The sequence below is a fragment of the Neoarius graeffei genome, chromosome 6 (genome assembly GCF_027579695.1).
Source record: "Neoarius graeffei isolate fNeoGra1 chromosome 6, fNeoGra1.pri, whole genome shotgun sequence".
Lineage (NCBI taxonomy): Eukaryota > Metazoa > Chordata > Actinopteri > Siluriformes > Ariidae > Neoarius > Neoarius graeffei.
The window spans coordinates 24,609,220-24,628,777 of NC_083574.1; the positions used below are offsets into that span (position 1 = coordinate 24,609,220).

The window sequence follows — 19,558 nt, forward strand, 5'->3', positions numbered from 1 at the left end:
GAGTTTTAGCTGGCAATGGCGGATGGCACGGTGAATTGTGTTCACAGATAATGTTCTCTGGAAATATTCCTGAGCCCATTTTGTGATTTCCAATACAGAAGCATGCCTGTATGTGATGCAGTGCCGTCTAAGGGCCCGAAGATCACGGGCACCCAGTATGGTTTTCTGGCCTTGACCCTTACGCACAGAGATTCTTCCAGATTCTCTGAATCTTTTGATGATATTATGCACTGTAGATGATGATATGTTCACACTCTTTGCAATTTTACACTGTCGAACTCCTTTCTGATATTGCTCCACTATTTGTCGGCGCAGAATTAGGGGGATTGGTGATCCTCTTCCCATCTTGAGATTTGCAAATTATTGCATTCTGTTTTTTTTTTTACAATTTGTACTTTGTCCCAACTTTTTTGGAATCGGGGTTGTACCTTAAAGGGATATTTTTCAGGTTTTTGGGGAGTGGGAATGGACAAATCTGCTTGCTTTATGCAAATGTATGTGGCCAGGTCAGGAAGGATAAGGCTGGACACAGCAAAAATTAGTTTTGGGGTATTTTGTTCCCATACTGCATTTAAAAAATAAAGCAGCATTAAATTTATAATTGAGGGTTTAGCACAATTTAGTGTGAACAAAACAATATAGTATTTTCCTCTAGTTCTGTATCAAACTTCCAGCCTCAAACTATGCAATATAATTGTCACGGAGTAGCACAGCTCAGGTGTAGGTCCACTCATAAATAAACTGGCTCCGCCACAGCAGCACTTTAGTGCAAGGTGTTTATTTTAAAAAGTGCACCCAAATAGTCCAACAGTGCAAAGGTGAGGATTGCAAATAAAGCTGGCCAATAGCAAAATTTACGAAGAAAAAAGAAACTAACACTAAAGGAAAAAAAAAGTACTTTCCTAGTGTAACAAATCAAACACGAGAATATTCCAAAGCAATTCAGTTCAGTTTAAATTACATCCAACAACTACAGCCACAATCTGCATTACAACTGGTTACCTGAGCTGGTACTCTATTGCTTCTCTCTCTGCCACAGAATGATCAGGGTGAACATTTTAAGCTCTTAACCCCTCCCCCCCCGGTCATACTATTACACAGTTTTAAATAAATTACCACAAGTAAACATTTTCCGATATAAATAACACAGCCATCAAATAGTTTATCAACAATACCCTGCATAAGCATCCATTTCACAACAGTTTATACCCCACAAACACTATTATTTCATTAGTTTGCAAAACACCCCTCAAAACTTAGTTTTGCCCATACCCACGCTGCATTGCGCAGCCCTGACACTACTGAATTAGCCCTCAGTTACTGCTGCTCGGGTTGGCCTGTCATGGTGGCGTGCAAGCTATTCAAACTTTCCCCAAACAAACGCCAACTGGACTAAAACCCCATGGAAAAGACGGACAAGACAGAAAAAAACTAAACACAAGACACAATCAACATTACCTAGACAGCTCAAACAAGTAAGTATATGTTTATTTTAGCGAGTTGTGTTTTTACCACGGTAGGAAAAAAGAAACGAGTTTAACTGTATTTGCGTGTGATCGCGTGTGCTTGTTTGTGTGTACTGTCGCATGTAGTGTTGTACTCACCGTGTGTGTGCGCTTTTGTTCTCATGTACTGTTGTTTGTTGCCGTGTGTGTGTGTGTGTGTGTGTGTGTTGCTACTAAAGTCAGGTGTGCGCCCCTGCTGTAATAACTAACTGGGAAAGGGAAAACAGGCTTGAGGAGGAGCTAGACAGAGCCCTCTGTCACATTACCTCCCCCTTCTCCTAGATTGCAGAGCATCGGCAATCTGGACAAGTAGTCAGCCATCAGATTTTGTTTTCCCGCTTTATGACGGATCTGGAATCTATAGGGCTGTAACACCAGATACCATCTTGTCACTCTGGCATTATGGTCCTTCATGGTCTGTATCCACGTCAGGGCCCAATGGTCAGTATCCAGATCAAACTCTCTTCCTAGCAGATAATAACAAAGGCTATCCAGTGCCCATTTAATTGCAAGACATTCCTTTTCATTCCTTTTCAATTCCTTTTCAAAACCTTTGTTCCTTGGGCAGCATCTTCCGGCTGAGATAGAGGACTGGTCTTTGTTCTCCTGGCTTCCCTTGTGCCAGGACTGCCCCAATCCCCACAGATGAGGCATCAACCTGCACAAGAAATCGCTGAGTGAAGTCAGCACTTTGCAGAACAGGAGAGGAGCACAGACATGTCTTCAGGGTGGTGAACGCTCTCTCACACTCTTCCGTCCACTCAACTGGATTCCTGGCGGCTTTGCTTGTAAGGTCAGTTAGGGGTGCGGCGATGGTGGAAAAATTGGGTATGAAACGCCGATACCACCCAACAAGACCCAGGAAAGACCTGACCTGTTTTCTGGTGCGAGGACGTGAACTGTTCTTAATGGCCTCCACCTTGTCCACTTGTGGCTGAACCATACCATTGCCAACAAGGTATCCCAGGTACTTGGTTTCAGCCTTGGCCCACTCGCACTTCTGGACATTCAGGGTCAGTCCTGCCTCTTGGATACGGTGGAGGACCCTCCGCAAGTGATGGCAATGTTCTGCCCAGGTCTGGCTAAAGATGACCACGTCGTCCAAATAGGCAGCACAGCAGTCATCACACCCCTGCAGGACTCTGTCCATAAGCCGTTGGAAAGTTGCTGGGGCTCCATGCAGCCCGAAGGGCATTACAATAAACTGGAAGAGCCCTACAGGTGTTCTGAATGCTGTATACTCCATGGACTTCTCCTCCAGTGGCACCTGCCAATAACCTTTGCAGAGGTCTAGCATTGTGATGTACCTGGCACGACCAATCTTTTCTAGCAGGTCATCTATTCGGGGCATTGGATAGGCATCGAACTGTCACACTGCGTTGAGCTTCCTAAAGTCCATGCATATCCTCAGGGACCCATCCCTTTTTGGGACAACTACAATTGGACTGCTCCATTCGCTTGTTCATGGCTCAATGACCCCCAGCTCCTGCATGGTTTGAATTTCTTCCCTCAGTCCAGACACCAGGGTCTCCGGCACCCTGTAAGGCCTTTGCCAAATTGGAGTAGGGTCTTTTAAATGTATTCTGTGCTCCAACACTCCAGTGCGGCCCGGTCTAGGCTGGAACAAAGCTGGGAAGAGGTCAAGACCTTCAAAAGATCCCTCTGTAGGTCATTTTTCAAATGATCAAGGTTTGATTCTCTCTCTCTTTGCTGCTGCCAGGTCTACACATCGTCTTCATCCTCTCTATCTGCCTCCACCCTCCGCACCATCATCACCTTGACTTCTGTTCTGTCCACCTCTGCCGTCACCTCCTTCACCTCATTTCTGTCCACCTATGTCTCTGCTTTTATTTTATCTGTCTTCATGTCCTTCCACTCCATCAAGTTCACATGGTACACCTGTTTAGTCTTGCCCTTGTCAGGATGATGTACCTCGTAGGTAACTGGACCCATTCTCTTGGTGATGACATAAGGGCCTTGCCATTTTGCAAGGAGCTTGCTGGTACTGGTGGGAAGCAGCAACAGGACCTTCTGACCCGGCTTGTACTCACGGTATCTGGCATACTGGTCATACCAGAGCTTTTGGGCCTTCTGTGCCTTCCTCAGACTCTCTGCAGCCTCTTCTCTGTACTGGTCCAGGTGATCCCTCATTCGCAGCACGTACTGCACAATTCCTACTTCTGATGAAGCGTCAGGTGATTTCTCCCAGGCTCTATTCAGCAGGTCCAATGGGCCCTGAACCTGCCAGCCATACACCAACTCAAATGGGGAGAACCCTGTGGATGCCTGAGGCACCTCTCTGTATGCAAACAGGAGGAAGGGTAGCCATCGATCCCAATCTTTGCCGGTATCTGAGACGAACTTCCTCAGCATGTTCTTGAGGGTGTGATTGAATCTCTCCACGAGCCTGTCTGTCTGTGGATGGTAGGGACTGGTCCAGAGGGCTTTGATACCCAGTTGCTGGAGCTGCTGCATCAGTCTCAATGTGAAGTTTGTCCACTGGTCGGTAAGAATTTCCTTTGGGAATCCGACCCGGGAGAACAGCTGGACCAGGGCACTGATGACCTTCGGCGTGGTGATTGATCGAAGTGGGAAGGCCTCTGGATAGCGAGTCACATAATCGCATATGACAAGGATGAAACTGTACCCAGAGCTGCTCTTCTCAAGTGGTCCCACTATATCCATAGCGATCCGTTGGAAGGGGGTGGCGATCATGGGTAGTGGATGCAGAGGGACTCTGTCAGCTCTCCTCACAGCACCTGTTTTCTGACACACAGGACAGGATGCACAATATGCACGCACGTCGGCATACATAGAGGGCCAGTAGAACCATGCACTTAACCTAAGGTAGGTTTTTTGTAGAGCTAAATTACCTGCCCAGGGAAGTGTGCGCGCGAGGTGAAGCACTAATGGTCGACATGTTGTTGGTATGACTAGGCGTTTGACATTATCCCCCTCAATGTACAAAATACCATTTTCCACCAACACTTTTTCCCCCATCTACCCCCTTGTGATCACCCTCTTTCCCATTTACTTTATCAAATAAAGGTTTCAAAGACATATCTGCAGTTTGCAAGGCTCCAATGTTCTCTGGTACCTCCCACAACCCCTCAGCTTCAAGCCCACCGGTTTGACCACCGGTGTACCCAGATGCTTCTCTAGACGCCGTTGTCTATGCGTCTTTCTGGGGGTTTTGGACCTGCCCTGGCACAGACTACCACACAAGTCTGGTAGGGCCTCCGGTCCTCCCCGAGTTTGGAATCTTGTAAACACTGGACAAGACAGATGCACATCTGCAGTTTCACCCTTAGGGGCAGTCATGAGATCAGACAACACTGGTAAGTCCCTGCCTAACACCATGTCAGTTGGTAAACCCTCCACCACTCCAGCATTAATCAAAAACATTTGTGCATTTACAGTTACCGTGACCTCCATTGTTGGGTATTCTTTCTTAACACCATGTACACATTGCACAACCATTTTCTTTTCATAGTTCAGATTATCAGCAGGAACAACACATTTGTTAACAAGAGTCACAGAGCTTCCAGTATCAAGCAGTGCTTGCACAGCTTGACCATTCAACAAAAGTCCACATTTCAATTCATCACCATCAGCATCCCCACAAAGACGGTCCCCCTCCCTTGGTACATAACAGAATCCATTCAGCTTGGGCTTTCTCATAGGACATACAACAGCTTTATGACCCAGTTGCTGACAGTAAAAACAGACTAACTCCTGAAATCTATTCTGCGCATTGTCCCATCTTACAGCCCCACCCACGGTACCTCTACTGTCCCGCGTAGATGCTTGAGGTCATGCTTGAGGTGGTGGTGTTGCTTGAGGTCACTGATTACCCCTCCGATGCGCGTTCAAGTACTGCATGGCAAGTTTTGCAGCCATTTGCCCATCCTTTGGCTCATGCTCTTTGACCCAGGTTCTGATGTCGTACGGTAGGACTTGGATCAGCTGTTCCAGAATAATCATCTCTGCGATGTCCTCCTTGGAATGCTGCTCAGGTTGTATCCAGCAATGATAGAGGCCCTTCAGGCAGTTATAGGTCTCAGTAGGGGTCTTTCCAGGTGGTGTCGTGGACGCTCTGAAGCGCTGACGATACGTCTCCGGTGCAATATCAAACTTCTCCAGCAGGGCCTCTCGCAGGTACTTGTATGTGTTGGAACGCTCCTCATCCATGGCTGTGTATGCAGCAAGCGCCTTCCCAGTCAGCAGTGGCACCAGGCGACACGCCCAGTCTCGCTCTGGCCAAGCCCAGGTTCTGGCCATGCGCTCAAACCGCAGCAGGTAATCTTCAATGTCTTCCCCTTGCTGATAAACAGGCATCTTGGGCTCCTTACGCACAACCCTCTCTGGCCGGGGTGGCTGAGAAGCAGCACCCTGGGTGAATTGAAGAGCAGGAACTTGCCATGGCTCAGCATGTCTCTTGGGCTGCTGGACATCGATGGGGGGTTGGTGTGGGGAGGCCCATCCGTGGACTCTCAGACAGTTGTTGACGCTGCTGGGGCTGTGTGGTGTGGCTGTTGTCCTCCTGCTTGCCCTTGGATGAAGTGTGTAGCTAGGCCACGGAATTCTGCCAAGATGCTCTCCTCACGTCACTGCTGGGTGGTCAGGAAATCCCTCAGCAGGCCTGCTACTTCTCCCATAGCCCTGTCTGTCTCAGGTGCCGTCACTGTAGCCGCTGCTTCTGTGTGGAACCGTGCTTGGGCTTTGGCGTGCTGGTCTGCTGGTGTGCTAGCCGTCATCTTTGGCCATACATCTGGTTGCATCTGCTCCAACTGCTCCTCAGAGGCATCTGCCCACTCATCGCCCTTTACATCCGCCATTTTGGGTCTTTCAGATGCACTTTCTGTGGCTGGCCAATCCCACTTCTGACACCATGTGTCACGGAGTAGCACAGCTCAGGTGTAGGTCCACTCATAAATAAACTGGCTCCGCCACAGCAGCACTTTAGTGCAAGGTGTTTATTTTAAAAAGTGCACCCGAATAGTCCAACAGTGCAAAGGTGAGGATTGCAAATAAAGCTGGCCAGTAGCAAAATTTACTAAGAAAAAAGAAACTAACATTAAAGAAAAAAAAAGTACTTTCCTAGTGTAACAAATCAAACACGAGAATATTCCAAAGCAATTCAGTTCAGTTTAAATTACATCCAACAACTACAGCCACAATCTGCATTACAACTGGTTACCTGAGCTGGTACTCTATTGCTTCTCCCTCACTCTCTCTGCCACAGAATGATCAGGGTGAACATTTTAAGCTCTCAACCCCCCCCGGTCATACTATTACACAGTTTTAAATAAATTACCACAAGTAAACATTTTCCGATATAAATAACACAGCCATCAAATAGTTTATCAACAATACCCTGCATAAGCATCCATTTCACAACAGTTTATACCCCACAAACACTATTATTTCATTAGTTTGCAAAACACCCCTCAAAACTTAGTTTTGCCCGTACCCACGCTGCATTGCGCAGCCCTGACACTACTGAATTAGCCCTCAGTTACTGCTGCTCGGGTTGGCCTGTCATGGCAGCGTGCAAGCCATTCAAACTTTCTCCAAACAAACGGCGACTGGACTAAAACCCCATGGAAAAGACGGACAAGACAGAAAAAAACTAAACACAAGACACAATCAACATTACCTAGACAGCTCAAACAAGTAAGTATATGTTTATTTTAGCGAGTTGTGTTTTGACCGTGGTAGGGAAAAAGACGCGAGTTTAATTGTATTTGCATGTGATCGCGTGTGCGTGTGTTTGTTCGCGTGTACTGTCGCATGTAGTGTTGTACTCACCGTGTGTGTGCGCGCTTTTGTTCTCATGTACTGTTGTTTGTTGCCGTGTGTCTGTGTGTGTGTGTGTGTGTGTGTGTGTGTGTGTGTGTGTGTGTGTTGCTACTAAAGTCAGGTGTGCATCCCTGCTGTAATAACTAACTGGGAAAGGGAAAACAGGTTTGAGGAGGAGCTAGACAGAGCCCTCTGTCACATTAATAAACTAAACAAACTCGGTGATGTGGACTCTAGACAACAGTAGTGGCTATCTTTAAATAAAGAAAATAAAAATACAAAACCCCAAATAAATACATTTGTTAAGCTACACAGCTCATAAATATGTTTTCTAGTAAAATGTAATAACTCACTGGTAAATCTACAGTACATTCATGAGCATAAACTGCATTTATAAACACTTTTACATAACTCACAAATTTCTCACAATAAAACAAACAAACACTCACTCCAGTGTGCAACTTGTGTGCTTACACACACATGCACACACACCTGGACCTTAACCCATCATCTTTTCTCCCCTCTGGACCATCAAAAGCATATAAGTAGTACACACATTTTATGTAAACAGTCAGAATGCAACAATATAAGTTGATTCTGTACATAAGTGCATTTTATCACGACTAACGCCAACCAGCTACTTGCTACATTGCTCACTCACTCGACGCCACTTCCTGATTTCCCAAAGTACAGGGGAAGGGCACAGAACATGCATGCATTAATTGCACGTGAAAAAAATTTGTGGCATTAAAAGGGATTTGCATTAACACGTTAACTTTGACAGCCCTATTATTTATACATGATGCAGCAGTAGAATGATCCATTCATGTAATTACACTGGCTCAGAAGACAAGAGTGCTCTGAGAGCACTGCTGGCAACTATGCCATAACTTTGGTAAAATGTGACTGAATTTAATGAAATTGCAATATGCGTATGACCGACATATAACAAAGAATCCTGTCAAGTTTCGTGAAATTCCTCCAAAAATTGTGAGAGCAGTTGATTTCAGAAGGTGAGTACCCTTCCTGGGACAGACAGACAGACGGACAGATGGACATTGCCACGACAATCCCCCTTCGGGCCTTTCGGCCAGCGGGGGATAAAAATTGTGAGGGAAGTTGATTTCAGAAAGCAAGCACACCTTGATGAAATTGCCAAAGTACAAGTTTGTTCATAATCAAGGGCATAACTCTGGTAAAATTTGCCCAAATTAAACGAAATTTCAATATACCCCCTAAATTGTCATATAACAAAGCCTTTTGCCGTGTTTGGTGAAATTCCTCCACAAATTGTGAGAGGAGTTGATTTCAGAAGAACGTACACTCTCATGAAATTGTCAAAGAACAAGCTATTTAATAATAAAGGGTCAAAACTCTGGTAAAATTTTCACAAATGAAATTAAATCACAATATGCGTATTACCGTCATATAACAAGAGCTTTTGCCAAGCTTCAAGAAATTCGTCCAAAAATTGTGAGGAGTTGATGTCAGAAGGCAAGCACACCTTCATGAAATTGTTAAAGTACAAGGTTGTTAATCAAGGGCCACAACTCTGTTAAAATGTGACAGAATTGAACAAAATAATATGTGTATTACCGACATATAACAATGCCTTTTGCCAAGTTTGGTGAAATTCCTGCAACAATTGTGAGGATTTCAGAAGGAAAACACGCTCTCATGAAATTGTCAAAGTATAATTTTGTTAATCAAGGGCTGTAACTCTGGTAAAATGTGACCCAATTTAACGGAATTACAATATGCATATTACCAACATATAACAAAGAATCCTGCCAAGTTTCGTGAAATTCCTCCAAAAATTGTGAGAAGAGTTGATTTCAGAAGGTGAGCACCCTTCCCGGGATGGATGGACAATGCCATGACATAATCCTCCTTTGGGCCTTTCGGCTAGCGGGGGATAAAAACAGATGTAGTGCCATTTATTTAAATGCCTGAGGATGAAAAAAAAATGCCATGGACATCATGTGACTATGACATTTTAATAATGAAAAAAAAGTAATGGTATTTCTGGTGTTATTGATGTTTTTCAGCTTACAAAGTACTGATCTAACACCAAGGCTTTGAGCATCTTCTACTGTAATCCAGAAGTAATTACATGAATCATAATTTTAAATGGATTCATACACAAGAGGTTAATTAAATTCACCAGCCAGTGTGCACTTCATGTTTAAAAAAAGGAGTGATTTTGTTTTGAAGTAAAGAAAAAAATATAAGACATAATGATGACCTTGTCAGTAACAGTGCAGAAAACACAAGGTCAGAGCGGCATCCAGACATAGCCGCTCTGAACTACAACACCCAAGAACCACAGCACCCTCTGTCACCTGACTATTAATCACACCATCTGCAGGTCATGTCTATCAACCACTCTACCTATATAAGCCCCACTCTCCAACCAGCCCGTTGCGGAGTATCGTTTGGTGTTCTCTCCCACTCATACCAAGCCGTTTGTTTTCCAATAGCCTTTCCAGTTTATTGACCTTGTTTCTATTTTGTCTCAACCTCGTCTTTTCGCTAATTCTACGCTGCCCTGTTTGTTGATCGCCTGACCCACGCTAATTTACTGACATCGCTTCCTGAATGCCGATTTGGAGACCTCTGACAGTCTGCACGACCCCAGTCTCCCCTGCGCCTGTAAGTATCTGCACTCTGAAAGGATACTTTGCCGCAGCATGGATGCAGCAGAGGAGGCAAAGCAAACTGCTCTCAATGCGCAAGGACGCCTGTTGGGGGAACATCAGCAGATGCTGTGTGACCTAAACACCAGGATAGCTCAGCTTGCTGCTGTTGTCACGCAGGCCCTTCCATCATGCATCCCCGCTCCTCCCGCAGCCACGTAACTCATTCCACCACCAGAAAAGTTTTCAGGTGAGGTTTCTCAGTGCAGAGGATTTCTCCTCCAGTGCTCCCTGTATTTCACCTCACTTTCTGGCATCTCCAAAGATCAGAAGCTTGCCAAGTTTATTTCTTTTCTCACAGGCAAGGCACTTAAGTGGGCAAGCACAGTATGGGAGCGTGGCGGTGAGCCCACCACTTCTTATAGCCGTTTCTTAGAGTTGTTCAAGATAGTGTTTGATCATGAGCATGAGGGAATTGAGATTGGTGAGAATCTTCTCTCCATAAAACAGGGGAACTGCAGAGTGGCTGAGTACGCACTGGGCTTTTGCACACTCCCTGCCAGCAGCAGATGGAATGAGCCAGCACTCAAAGCCACATTTCACCAAGGTATTAAGTGAATTAGCATGTCGTGATGAACACTTGCCCCTTGATGCCCTCATTGACCTTGTCATTCGCTTAGATCATCTCATTGCCAACCGTCCATCCCTGGCATCTTCCAACCCTTCTCTTCAGGTGAATCTGCGCCCATGGAAGTATCCTGCACAAAGTTACAGTGGTTAGAGCGAGAGAGGAGGAGGAGAGAAGGGTTATGCTTTTATTGCGGCGAGTCCAGTCACATTATCGCCCAATGCCCGGTCCATCCAACCAGGGGTGTTCCAAAGCGGCTCGAGAACAGATCTCCCAGCCTGGTGAGTCACACTTTTAACTCCATGAATAGTTCTCTTAAATTACCAGTGCTATTGAAACTACCAGATGCTACACATGTTCTTTCTGCACTCATAGACTCAGGGGCAGAAGGGAATCTCCTCAATGACGCAGTCATCAAGAAATTTAACCTGGGCACCAAAACCTTGCCAGGGCCACTCAAAGTAAGCTCCATCAATGGGGGCCCAATGGGAGATGGGCTCATCACAGTACATACAACTCCTCTCCAAATACAGGTGGGGGCCCTGCATGCAGAACTCATTTCTCTACTCATCACTCAAGCCGCCCAGCATGACATATTTCTTGGATACCCCTAGCTTCAGCACCACGACCCACTTATCTCCTGGCAAAAAAAGGAGATTTTGCAATGGTCGACGGCCTGCTTTCAGAACTGTCTCTGTCTACCTCAAATCTCAGTGTCTTCCACTTTTGTGGAGAGCCCCATGCCTGACTCCTTACACAATGTTCCCACCTGCTATCTTGAGCTTAAGGAAGTTTTCAGCAAGGGTAAATGCATGTGGTCTACCTCCTCACCACCCATACAATTGTGCCATAGACCTTCTCCCAGACACAACACCACCTGGTGGCAGAATCTACCCACTTTCTCAAAAGGAACATGCTGCTATGGAGGAGTATGTCCAGGAGGCCCTGAAACAGGGGTATATTAGACCATCCACATCCCCTGCATTCTTTGTTGAGATGAAAGAAGGGGGCCTCAGGCTATGTATCGATTACAGAGGACTCAACCAGATCACTGTAAAATATCCTTACCCATTGCCACTCATACCATCTGCCCTAGAACAGCTAAGATCCACAAGGGTCTTTTCTAAATTAGACCTCTGCAGTGCATACAACCTGGTCTGCATCAGGGAGGGGGACAAGTGGAAAACGGCGTTCAGCACCACAATGGGTCACTTTGAGTATCTGGTAATGCCTTATGGACTTTCTTCAGCACCAAGTGTTTTTCAGTGTCTGATTAATGATATATTGAGAGACATGCTGGGGAGATTCATCATAGCCTACATAGACATTATCCTGATCTACTCCCCAGATATGGACAGTTACCAGACCCATGTTAGGTCTGTGCTTGCCTGCCTGCTTGAGAATCACTTCTTCATCAAAGCTGAAAAATGTGAATTCCATGTTAATCAAATCTCATTCTTGGGCTATGTAATCAACTCCAAGGAAGTAAGCATGGACCAATCCAAAGTCATTGCAGTCACGTCGTGGCCAACCCCCACTTCAGTCAAAGAACTACAATGCTTTCTCGGCTTCGCCAATTTCTATAGATGCTTCATCAGAGGTTTCAACACCACTGCCAGCTCGTTGACCTCCCTGCTAAAAAACGGACCACGTCAGCTCAGTTGGAGTCCAACAGCAGACGAGGCTTTCAATAAGCTCAAATCAGCTTTTACCTCCACCCCCATTCTACAACATCCAGACCCCACCAAACCATTCATGGTGGAGGTTGATGCTTCTGAGACTGGCGTGGGAGGGGTTTTGTCACCGTGTCATGGGGAAAAGAACAAGCTACACCCAGTGGCCTTCTTTTCTAAAAAGCTCACACCAGCTGAAAGAAATGACGACATCGGGAACCGTGAGCTCTTAGCTATCAAACTGGCACTGGAGGAGTGTAGACACTGGCTGGAGGGCACCACACAGCCTTTTACAATTCTCACAGACCACAAGAACTTAGAATATCTGAAGACTGCCAAACGACTGAACCCACGCCAAGCCAGGTGGGCCCTATTCTTAATGTGATTCCAATTTACCACATCTTACTGCCCCGGCTTCAAGAATACCAAAGCAGACACCCTCTCTTGTATCCACAATGCCTCACTCCACAGCTCGGAACCCACATCCATCCTACCCACTGAGTGCTTTGTACAGACTATCTCCTGGGACATCGGCCCTTACAAGGTGAAATGCAGAATCAACGAAGTCTCATATAAACTGGAACTCCTACCACACAACAGAATGGCACCAACATTTCATGTATCCTGCCTGAAGCCTGCCATACAGGGTCCCCTAGCCACAGAAACACCAAGACCCCCCCGACTCTGAAGAGCAACCCATCTACCAGGTAAAGATGATCCTAAACTCTCACCGCAGACAAGGTCAGCTGGAATACCTGGTGGATTGGGAAAATCAGTAATCAATAACAACAACAACCAGCCCATTGAGAAGTATTGTTTGGTGTTTTCTGCCCACTCATACCGAGCCATTTGTTTTCCGATAGCCTTTCCAGTTTATTGACCTTGTTTCTGCTTCGTCTCAACCTTGTCTTTTTGCTACTTCTATGCTGCCCCGTTTGTTGACTGCCCGACCCAAGCTAGGTTAGTGACATCACTTCCTGAATGCCGATTTGGATACCTCTGACAGTTTGCATGACCCCAGTCTCCCCTGTGCCTGGATGTGTAAGTGTCTGCACTCTGACAAACCTTGGTCGTCATGATCTTTCTAGTGCTCTTTACAAAATAACTGTAGGAGTCATAAGTCACACTAATCTACTGAATATAAAAGCAAAAAACAAAAAACAAACAAAAAAAACCCCCATCCTGACATGAATACAGATCTAACGTGAAGATAACAATGTTTCACAAAAATGCTTGATTATACCGCAGTACTCTATTATTAAGTTATTATGACATTCCCTTGACTAAATCACAAGGCAGGAGCTGAGTGTAAAAATAAACAGCAATTCAGTAACAGATTATCTGTCTGTGCATGTATAGTCATGAGTGACTATAGCAGAGTAACTGGTCTATTATAAGGTAAAGGAGATTCCAACACATTTTATTAACTTAGCCGCCCTTAATTTACGGCTTCTTATCAAGATCAGATTCTAATCAGAGTAGTACTGATGAGAGGAAGTGGCCATCATCTCGTTTCAGACGTGGGTTTTTAAAAAGCTGTCTCAACACAACCATAATTGCGGGAAGGAAGCGGCACGCCTGCTCTAATCAACCCCCAGACATTTTGGGCATCGGAGGCAGACAAGAAAAGGGCATACCCAGTTTATCTGGAGCATGTGTGTGTCTGGGCAGGGTGCCAGAATGGCAGAGAATTGGAAAAGCTATCATTTAATTTGGAAAATTAAATGGCCTAGAATTCACACATATCCATATAAATACTGTGAATAAGTGTCCTATATTTCCATGTGCAGTCAGTAAGAGTAACTCATTTGCAATACCACTGTTTAAACTTTAGCTACAAGTAATGCACTGATGCACAGCTGTCCTACCTGAGCATCCAAAGCCCAGTGCGCATCTCCATTTTCTGTGGTCAGATCCTCCACCAGGACGGATGGAAAGACTCCCACTCGTCCATTAAACTCGCCTTCCCAGAATCCATCGTCCTCCTGATTGTCTTTATTAAGGATTCGGATGACGGCGCCCTCTGGGAAGGACAGCTCATCATCTGTCTGGCCCTCATAGTCATATATGGCCTTTGCAAAACTCACTAAGAGAGAGCAAAATAGAGGGAATGATGAATACAAAAGGCAGTGGGTGTGCCAATATACCAATACGATGATAGACCATGATCAGGAAATCTAAAATATTAAACATATTTTAAAATTTTTTTTGTTTACCATATAATTCCATATACACTAGTCAGCCATAACATGAAAACCACTGACAGGTGAAGTGAATAACATTTATTATGTTGTGACAATGGCACTTGTCAGGGGGTGGGATATATTAGGCAGCAACAGAACAGTCAATTCTCGAAGTTGATGTGTTGGAAGCAGGAAAAATGGGCAAGTGTAAGGATCTGAATGACTTTGACAAGGGTCAAATTATGATGGCTAGATGACTGGATCTGAGCATCTCCAAAATGGCACATCTTGTCGGGTGTTCCTGGTATGCAGTGGTTAGTACCTACCAAAAGTGGTCCAAGGAAGGACAACTGGTGACAGGGTCATGGGCGGCCAAGGCTCACTGATTTGCATGGGGCACGAAGGCTAGCCCATATGGTCCAATCTCACAGAAGAGCTACTGTAGCACCAACTGCTGAAAAAGAGAATGCTGGCTAAAACAGAAAGGTGTCAGCATTAACTTTTTCAGCAGTTTGTGCTACAGTAGCTCTTCTGTGAGATTAGACCATATGGGCTAGCCTTCACTCCCCACTGGTGACAGGGCCTTGGGTGTCCATGGCCCTGTTACCAGTTCATCAGTTGTCCTTCCTTGGACCACTTTTGGTATGCAGGGAACACCCTACAAGATATGCCATTTTGGAGACGCTCAGACCCAGTCATCTTGCCATCACAGTTTGGCCCTTGTCAAAGTCACTCAGATCCTTAAGCATGCCCATTTTTCCTGCTTCCAACACATCAACTTTGAAAACTGACTGTTCTCTTGCTGCCTAATATATCCCACCCCTTGACAGGTGCCACTGTAACAACATAATCAATGTAATTCACTTTACCTGCCATTGGTGTTAATATTATGGCTGCTTCGCATATGCTCCCTATGTGATTTCATAGTTTTGATGTCTTCAGTATTGTTCTACAATGTAGAAAATAGTCAAAATACAGAAAAACCTATGAAGGAGTAGGTGTGTCCAAACTTTTGACTGGTACTGTATGTATGTATAGTGTCTTGCAAAAGTATTCATCCCCCTTGGTGTTTGTCCTGTTTTGTTGCATTACAAGCTGGAATTAAAATGGATTGTTTTGGGGGTGTTAGCACCATTTGATTTACACAACATGCCTACCACTTTAAAGGTGCACATTGTTTTTTTTTATTGTGACACAAACAATAATTAAATGAAAAAAACAGAAATCTGGAGTGTGCATAAGTATTCACCCCCTTTCGTATGAAACCCCTAAATAAGAGCTGGTCCAGCCAATTCACTTCATAAGTTATATAATTACTTGATTAAGATCCACCTGTGTGCAATCAGTGTCACATGATCTGTCACATGATGTCTGTATAAATCAACCTGTTCTGGAAGGACCCTGACTCTGCTACACTACTAAGCAAGCAACATGAAAACCAAGGAGCGCTCCAAACAGGTCAGAGACAAAGTTGTGGAGAAGTATAGATCAGGGTTGGCTCATAAAAAATATCCCAAACTTTGAATATCCCAGAGAGCACCATTAAATCCATTATAGCAAAATGGAAAGAATATGGCACCCTTTACAAACCTGACAAGAGAAGGCCACCCACCAAAACTCACAGACCAGGCAAGGAGGGCATTAATCAAAGATGCAACAAAGACACCAACAATAACGCTGAGGGAGCTGCAAAGATCCACAGTGGAGATGGGAGTATCTGTCCACAGGACCACTTTAAGCCATACACTCCACAGAGTGGGGCTATATGGAAGGATGGCCAGAAAAAAGTCATTGCTTAAAAAATCACGTTTGCAGTTTTCCCAGCAGCATGTGGCAGACTCCCCAAACACATGGAAAAAGATTCTCTGGTCAAATGAGACAAAAATTGAACTTTTTGGCCATCATGGAAAATGCCATGTGTGGCGCAAACCCAACACCCTGAGAACACCATCCCTACAATGAAGCATGGTGGTGGCAGCATCATGCTGTGGGGATGTTTTTCATCTGCAAGGACAGGAAAGCTGGTCAGGACTGAAGGAAAGATAGATGGCACTAAATACAGGGCAATTCTGGAGGAAAACCTGTTTGAGTCAGCCAGAGGTTTGAGACTAGGATGAAGGTTCACAGTCTAGCACGACAATGACCCTAAACATACTGCTAAAGCTACACTGGAGTGGTTTAAATGGAAACATTTAAATGTCTTGGAATGGCCTAGTCCAGGGCTTTTCAAAGTGTGGGGCGCGCCTCCCCTAGGGGGCGCCAGAGTTCTTCAGGGGGGGCGCAACATGAGGAAAAATAAACCAGAATAAGTTACTATTGCGGACATTTAGCGAACTTCAGCTAGTCTTTGCCAGAGACAAAATGGATCGATTTTTAGTACCTAAAGCTACAGTGAGTGAGGAGACAGAGTCTGGGCCAAGCAAAAAAAGAAGGAAGTATGCCCACGATTATTTAAAGTTTGGATTTTCATGGACTGGATCTGAAGATGCTCCACTGCCACAGTGTGTTGTCTGCCAAGGGGTGCTAGCTAACGATGCTATGAGATGTTTAAAATGTGTAAAACAAGATGTTTAAAAAAAAAAGCACAGATGTGTAAAAAAAAAGATGTTTTAAAAAAGCACAGATGTTTAAAATATGTAAAAAAGATGTTTTAAAAGGCACAAATGCTTAAAATGTGTAAAAAAAGATGTTTTTAAAAAAGCACAGATGTTTAAAATGTGTAAAACAAGATGTTTTAAAAAAGCACAGATGTTTAAAATGTGTAAAACAAGATGTTTTAAAAAAGCACATGTTTAAAATGTGTAAAAGAAAAAATAAAAATGTGTACAACAACCATTTTTTAAAAAATACGAATGGAACATTAAGTATAGCAACAACAACAAAAATTGTAGGGGGGGGGGGGGGGGGGGGGGGGGGGGGGGCGCTGTTGTTTATTTGCTCTCTGGGGGGGCTGACTCTCCCACACTTTGAAAACCCCTGGCCTAGTCAAAGCCCAGACCTCAAGCCAATTGAGAATCTGTGGCATGATTTGAAAATTGCTGTACACCAACACAACCCATCTAACTTGAAGGAGTTGGAGCAGTTCTGCCTTGAGGAATGGGCAAAAATCCCAGTGGCTAGATGTGCTAAGCTAATAGACATACACCCCAAGAGACTTGTAGCTGTAATTGTAGCAAAAGGTGGCAATATAAAGTGGGGGGTGGGAGTGTGCATAAGTGAATACTTATGCACACTCCAGATTTCTGATTTTTCATTTTAATTATTGTTTGTGTCACAATAAAAAAAACAAAACAAAACAATGTGCACCTTTAAGGTGGTAAACATGTGTAAATCAAATGGTACTAACCCCCCAAAAATCCATTTTAATTCCAGCTTGTAATGCAACAAAACAGGACAAACACCAAGGGGGATGAATACTTTTGCAAGGCACTGTATGTATGCATGCAACATGGGACTGTGATTTCATCAACAGCGGCAAGTGACAAGCAAAACTTCTCTTAATTCTGTCTAAGTTAGGTATGGCGCAGTATAAAGTGACAATTGGCTCAAATGATTTCTTGTCCAATCCTATGACGTGTGCTCCTGACATTTCTTCCATGCCCCGCTCACAACTTTAGTTCCTACCAGCAATTAGTTCCCATTTACTGTTTGAATGGCAAAAATAGAAGACAAACCAATAACCATGCTTAGCTAGTATGGAAATCATGTAAATCAAACATCCAATTTTCACGATTAGTGCATAATTTAATTTGTGATTAACCACTTAAGTTTAGATGCTATATATGTACAGTGTCTTGCAAAAGTATCCCCCTCCCAGTGTTTGTCCTGTTTTGTTGCATTACAAGCTGGAATTAAAATGGATTTTGGTGGGTTAGCACCATTTGATTTACACAACATGCCTACCACTTTAAAGGTGCATTTTTTTTTTTACACAAACAACAATTAAGATGAAAAAACAGAAATCTGGAATGTACATAGGTATTCACCTCCCAAAGTCAATACTTTGTAGAGCCACCTTTTGCTGCCATTACAGCTGCAAGTCTCTTGGGGTATGTCTCTATTAGCTTAGCACGTCTAGCCACTGGGATTTTTGCCCATTCCTCAAGGCAAAACTGCTCCACTTAGATAGGTTGCATTGGTGTACAGCAATCTTCAAGTTATGCCACAGATTCTCAATTGGATTGAGGTCTGGGCTTTGACTAGGCCATTCCAAGACATTTAAATGTTTCCCTTTAAACCACACCAGTGTAGCTTTAGTAGTATGTTTCAGGTCACTGTTCTGTTGGAATGTGAACCTTCGTCACCCAGTCTCAAACCTCTGGCTGACTCAAACAGGTTTTCCTCCAGAATTGCCCTGTATTTAGTGCCATCCATTGTTCTTTCAGTCCTGACCAGCTTTCCTGTCCCTGCCGATGAAAGGCATCCCCACAGCATGATGCCGCCACCACCATGCTTCACTATAGGAATGGTGTTCTCCGGGTGATGGGAAGTGTTGGGTTTGCACCACACATAGCGTTTCCCATGATGGCCAAAAACTTCGATTTTAGTCTCATCTGACCAGATAATCATCTTCCATGTGTTAAACTTTTCTTATATTTTTTCTTGAAGCAATGGCTTTTTTCTTGCCACTCTTGTATGAAGCCCCACTCTGTGGTGTGTATGGCTTAAAGTGGTCCTACGGACAGATACTCCTTGCAGCTCCTTCAGTGTTATCATTGGTGTCCTTGTTGCATCTCTGATTATTGCCCTCCTTGCCCAGTCTGTGAGTTTTGGTGGGCAGTCTTTTCTCGTCAGGTTTGTAGTTTTGCTATATTCTTTCCATTTTGCTATAATGGATTTAATGGAGGTCCGTGGGATATTCAAAGTTTGGGATATTTTTTATAACCCAACCCTGATCTATACTTCTCCACAACTTTGTCTCTGACCTGTTTGGAGTGCTCCTTGGTTCTCGTGGTGCAGACTCAGGGTCCTTCCAGAACAGGTTGATTTATACAGACTTCATGTGACCCATCATGCGACACTGATTGCACACAGATGGAGCTTAATTAACTAATTATGTGACTTATGAAGTTGGACCAGCTTTTATTTCAGGGTTTCATACAAAAAGGGGCAAATACATATGCACACTCCA

The 19,558-nt window shown here is 44.4% G+C and overlaps 1 protein-coding gene across 2 annotated transcripts in view; it reads right to left on the bottom strand.

Annotated features, from left to right (window-relative positions):
* Positions 1 to 19,558, bottom strand: part of LOC132887821 (F-BAR and double SH3 domains protein 2) — a 384,178-nt gene that overhangs the window by 8,576 nt on the left and 356,044 nt on the right. For both annotated transcript variants that reach the window (XM_060923484.1, XM_060923483.1), the window contains exon 17: positions 14,113 to 14,330. In XM_060923484.1, coding sequence (XP_060779467.1) covers positions 14,113 to 14,330 — 218 coding nt within the window. The remainder of the gene's footprint in view (positions 1 to 14,112; positions 14,331 to 19,558) is intronic.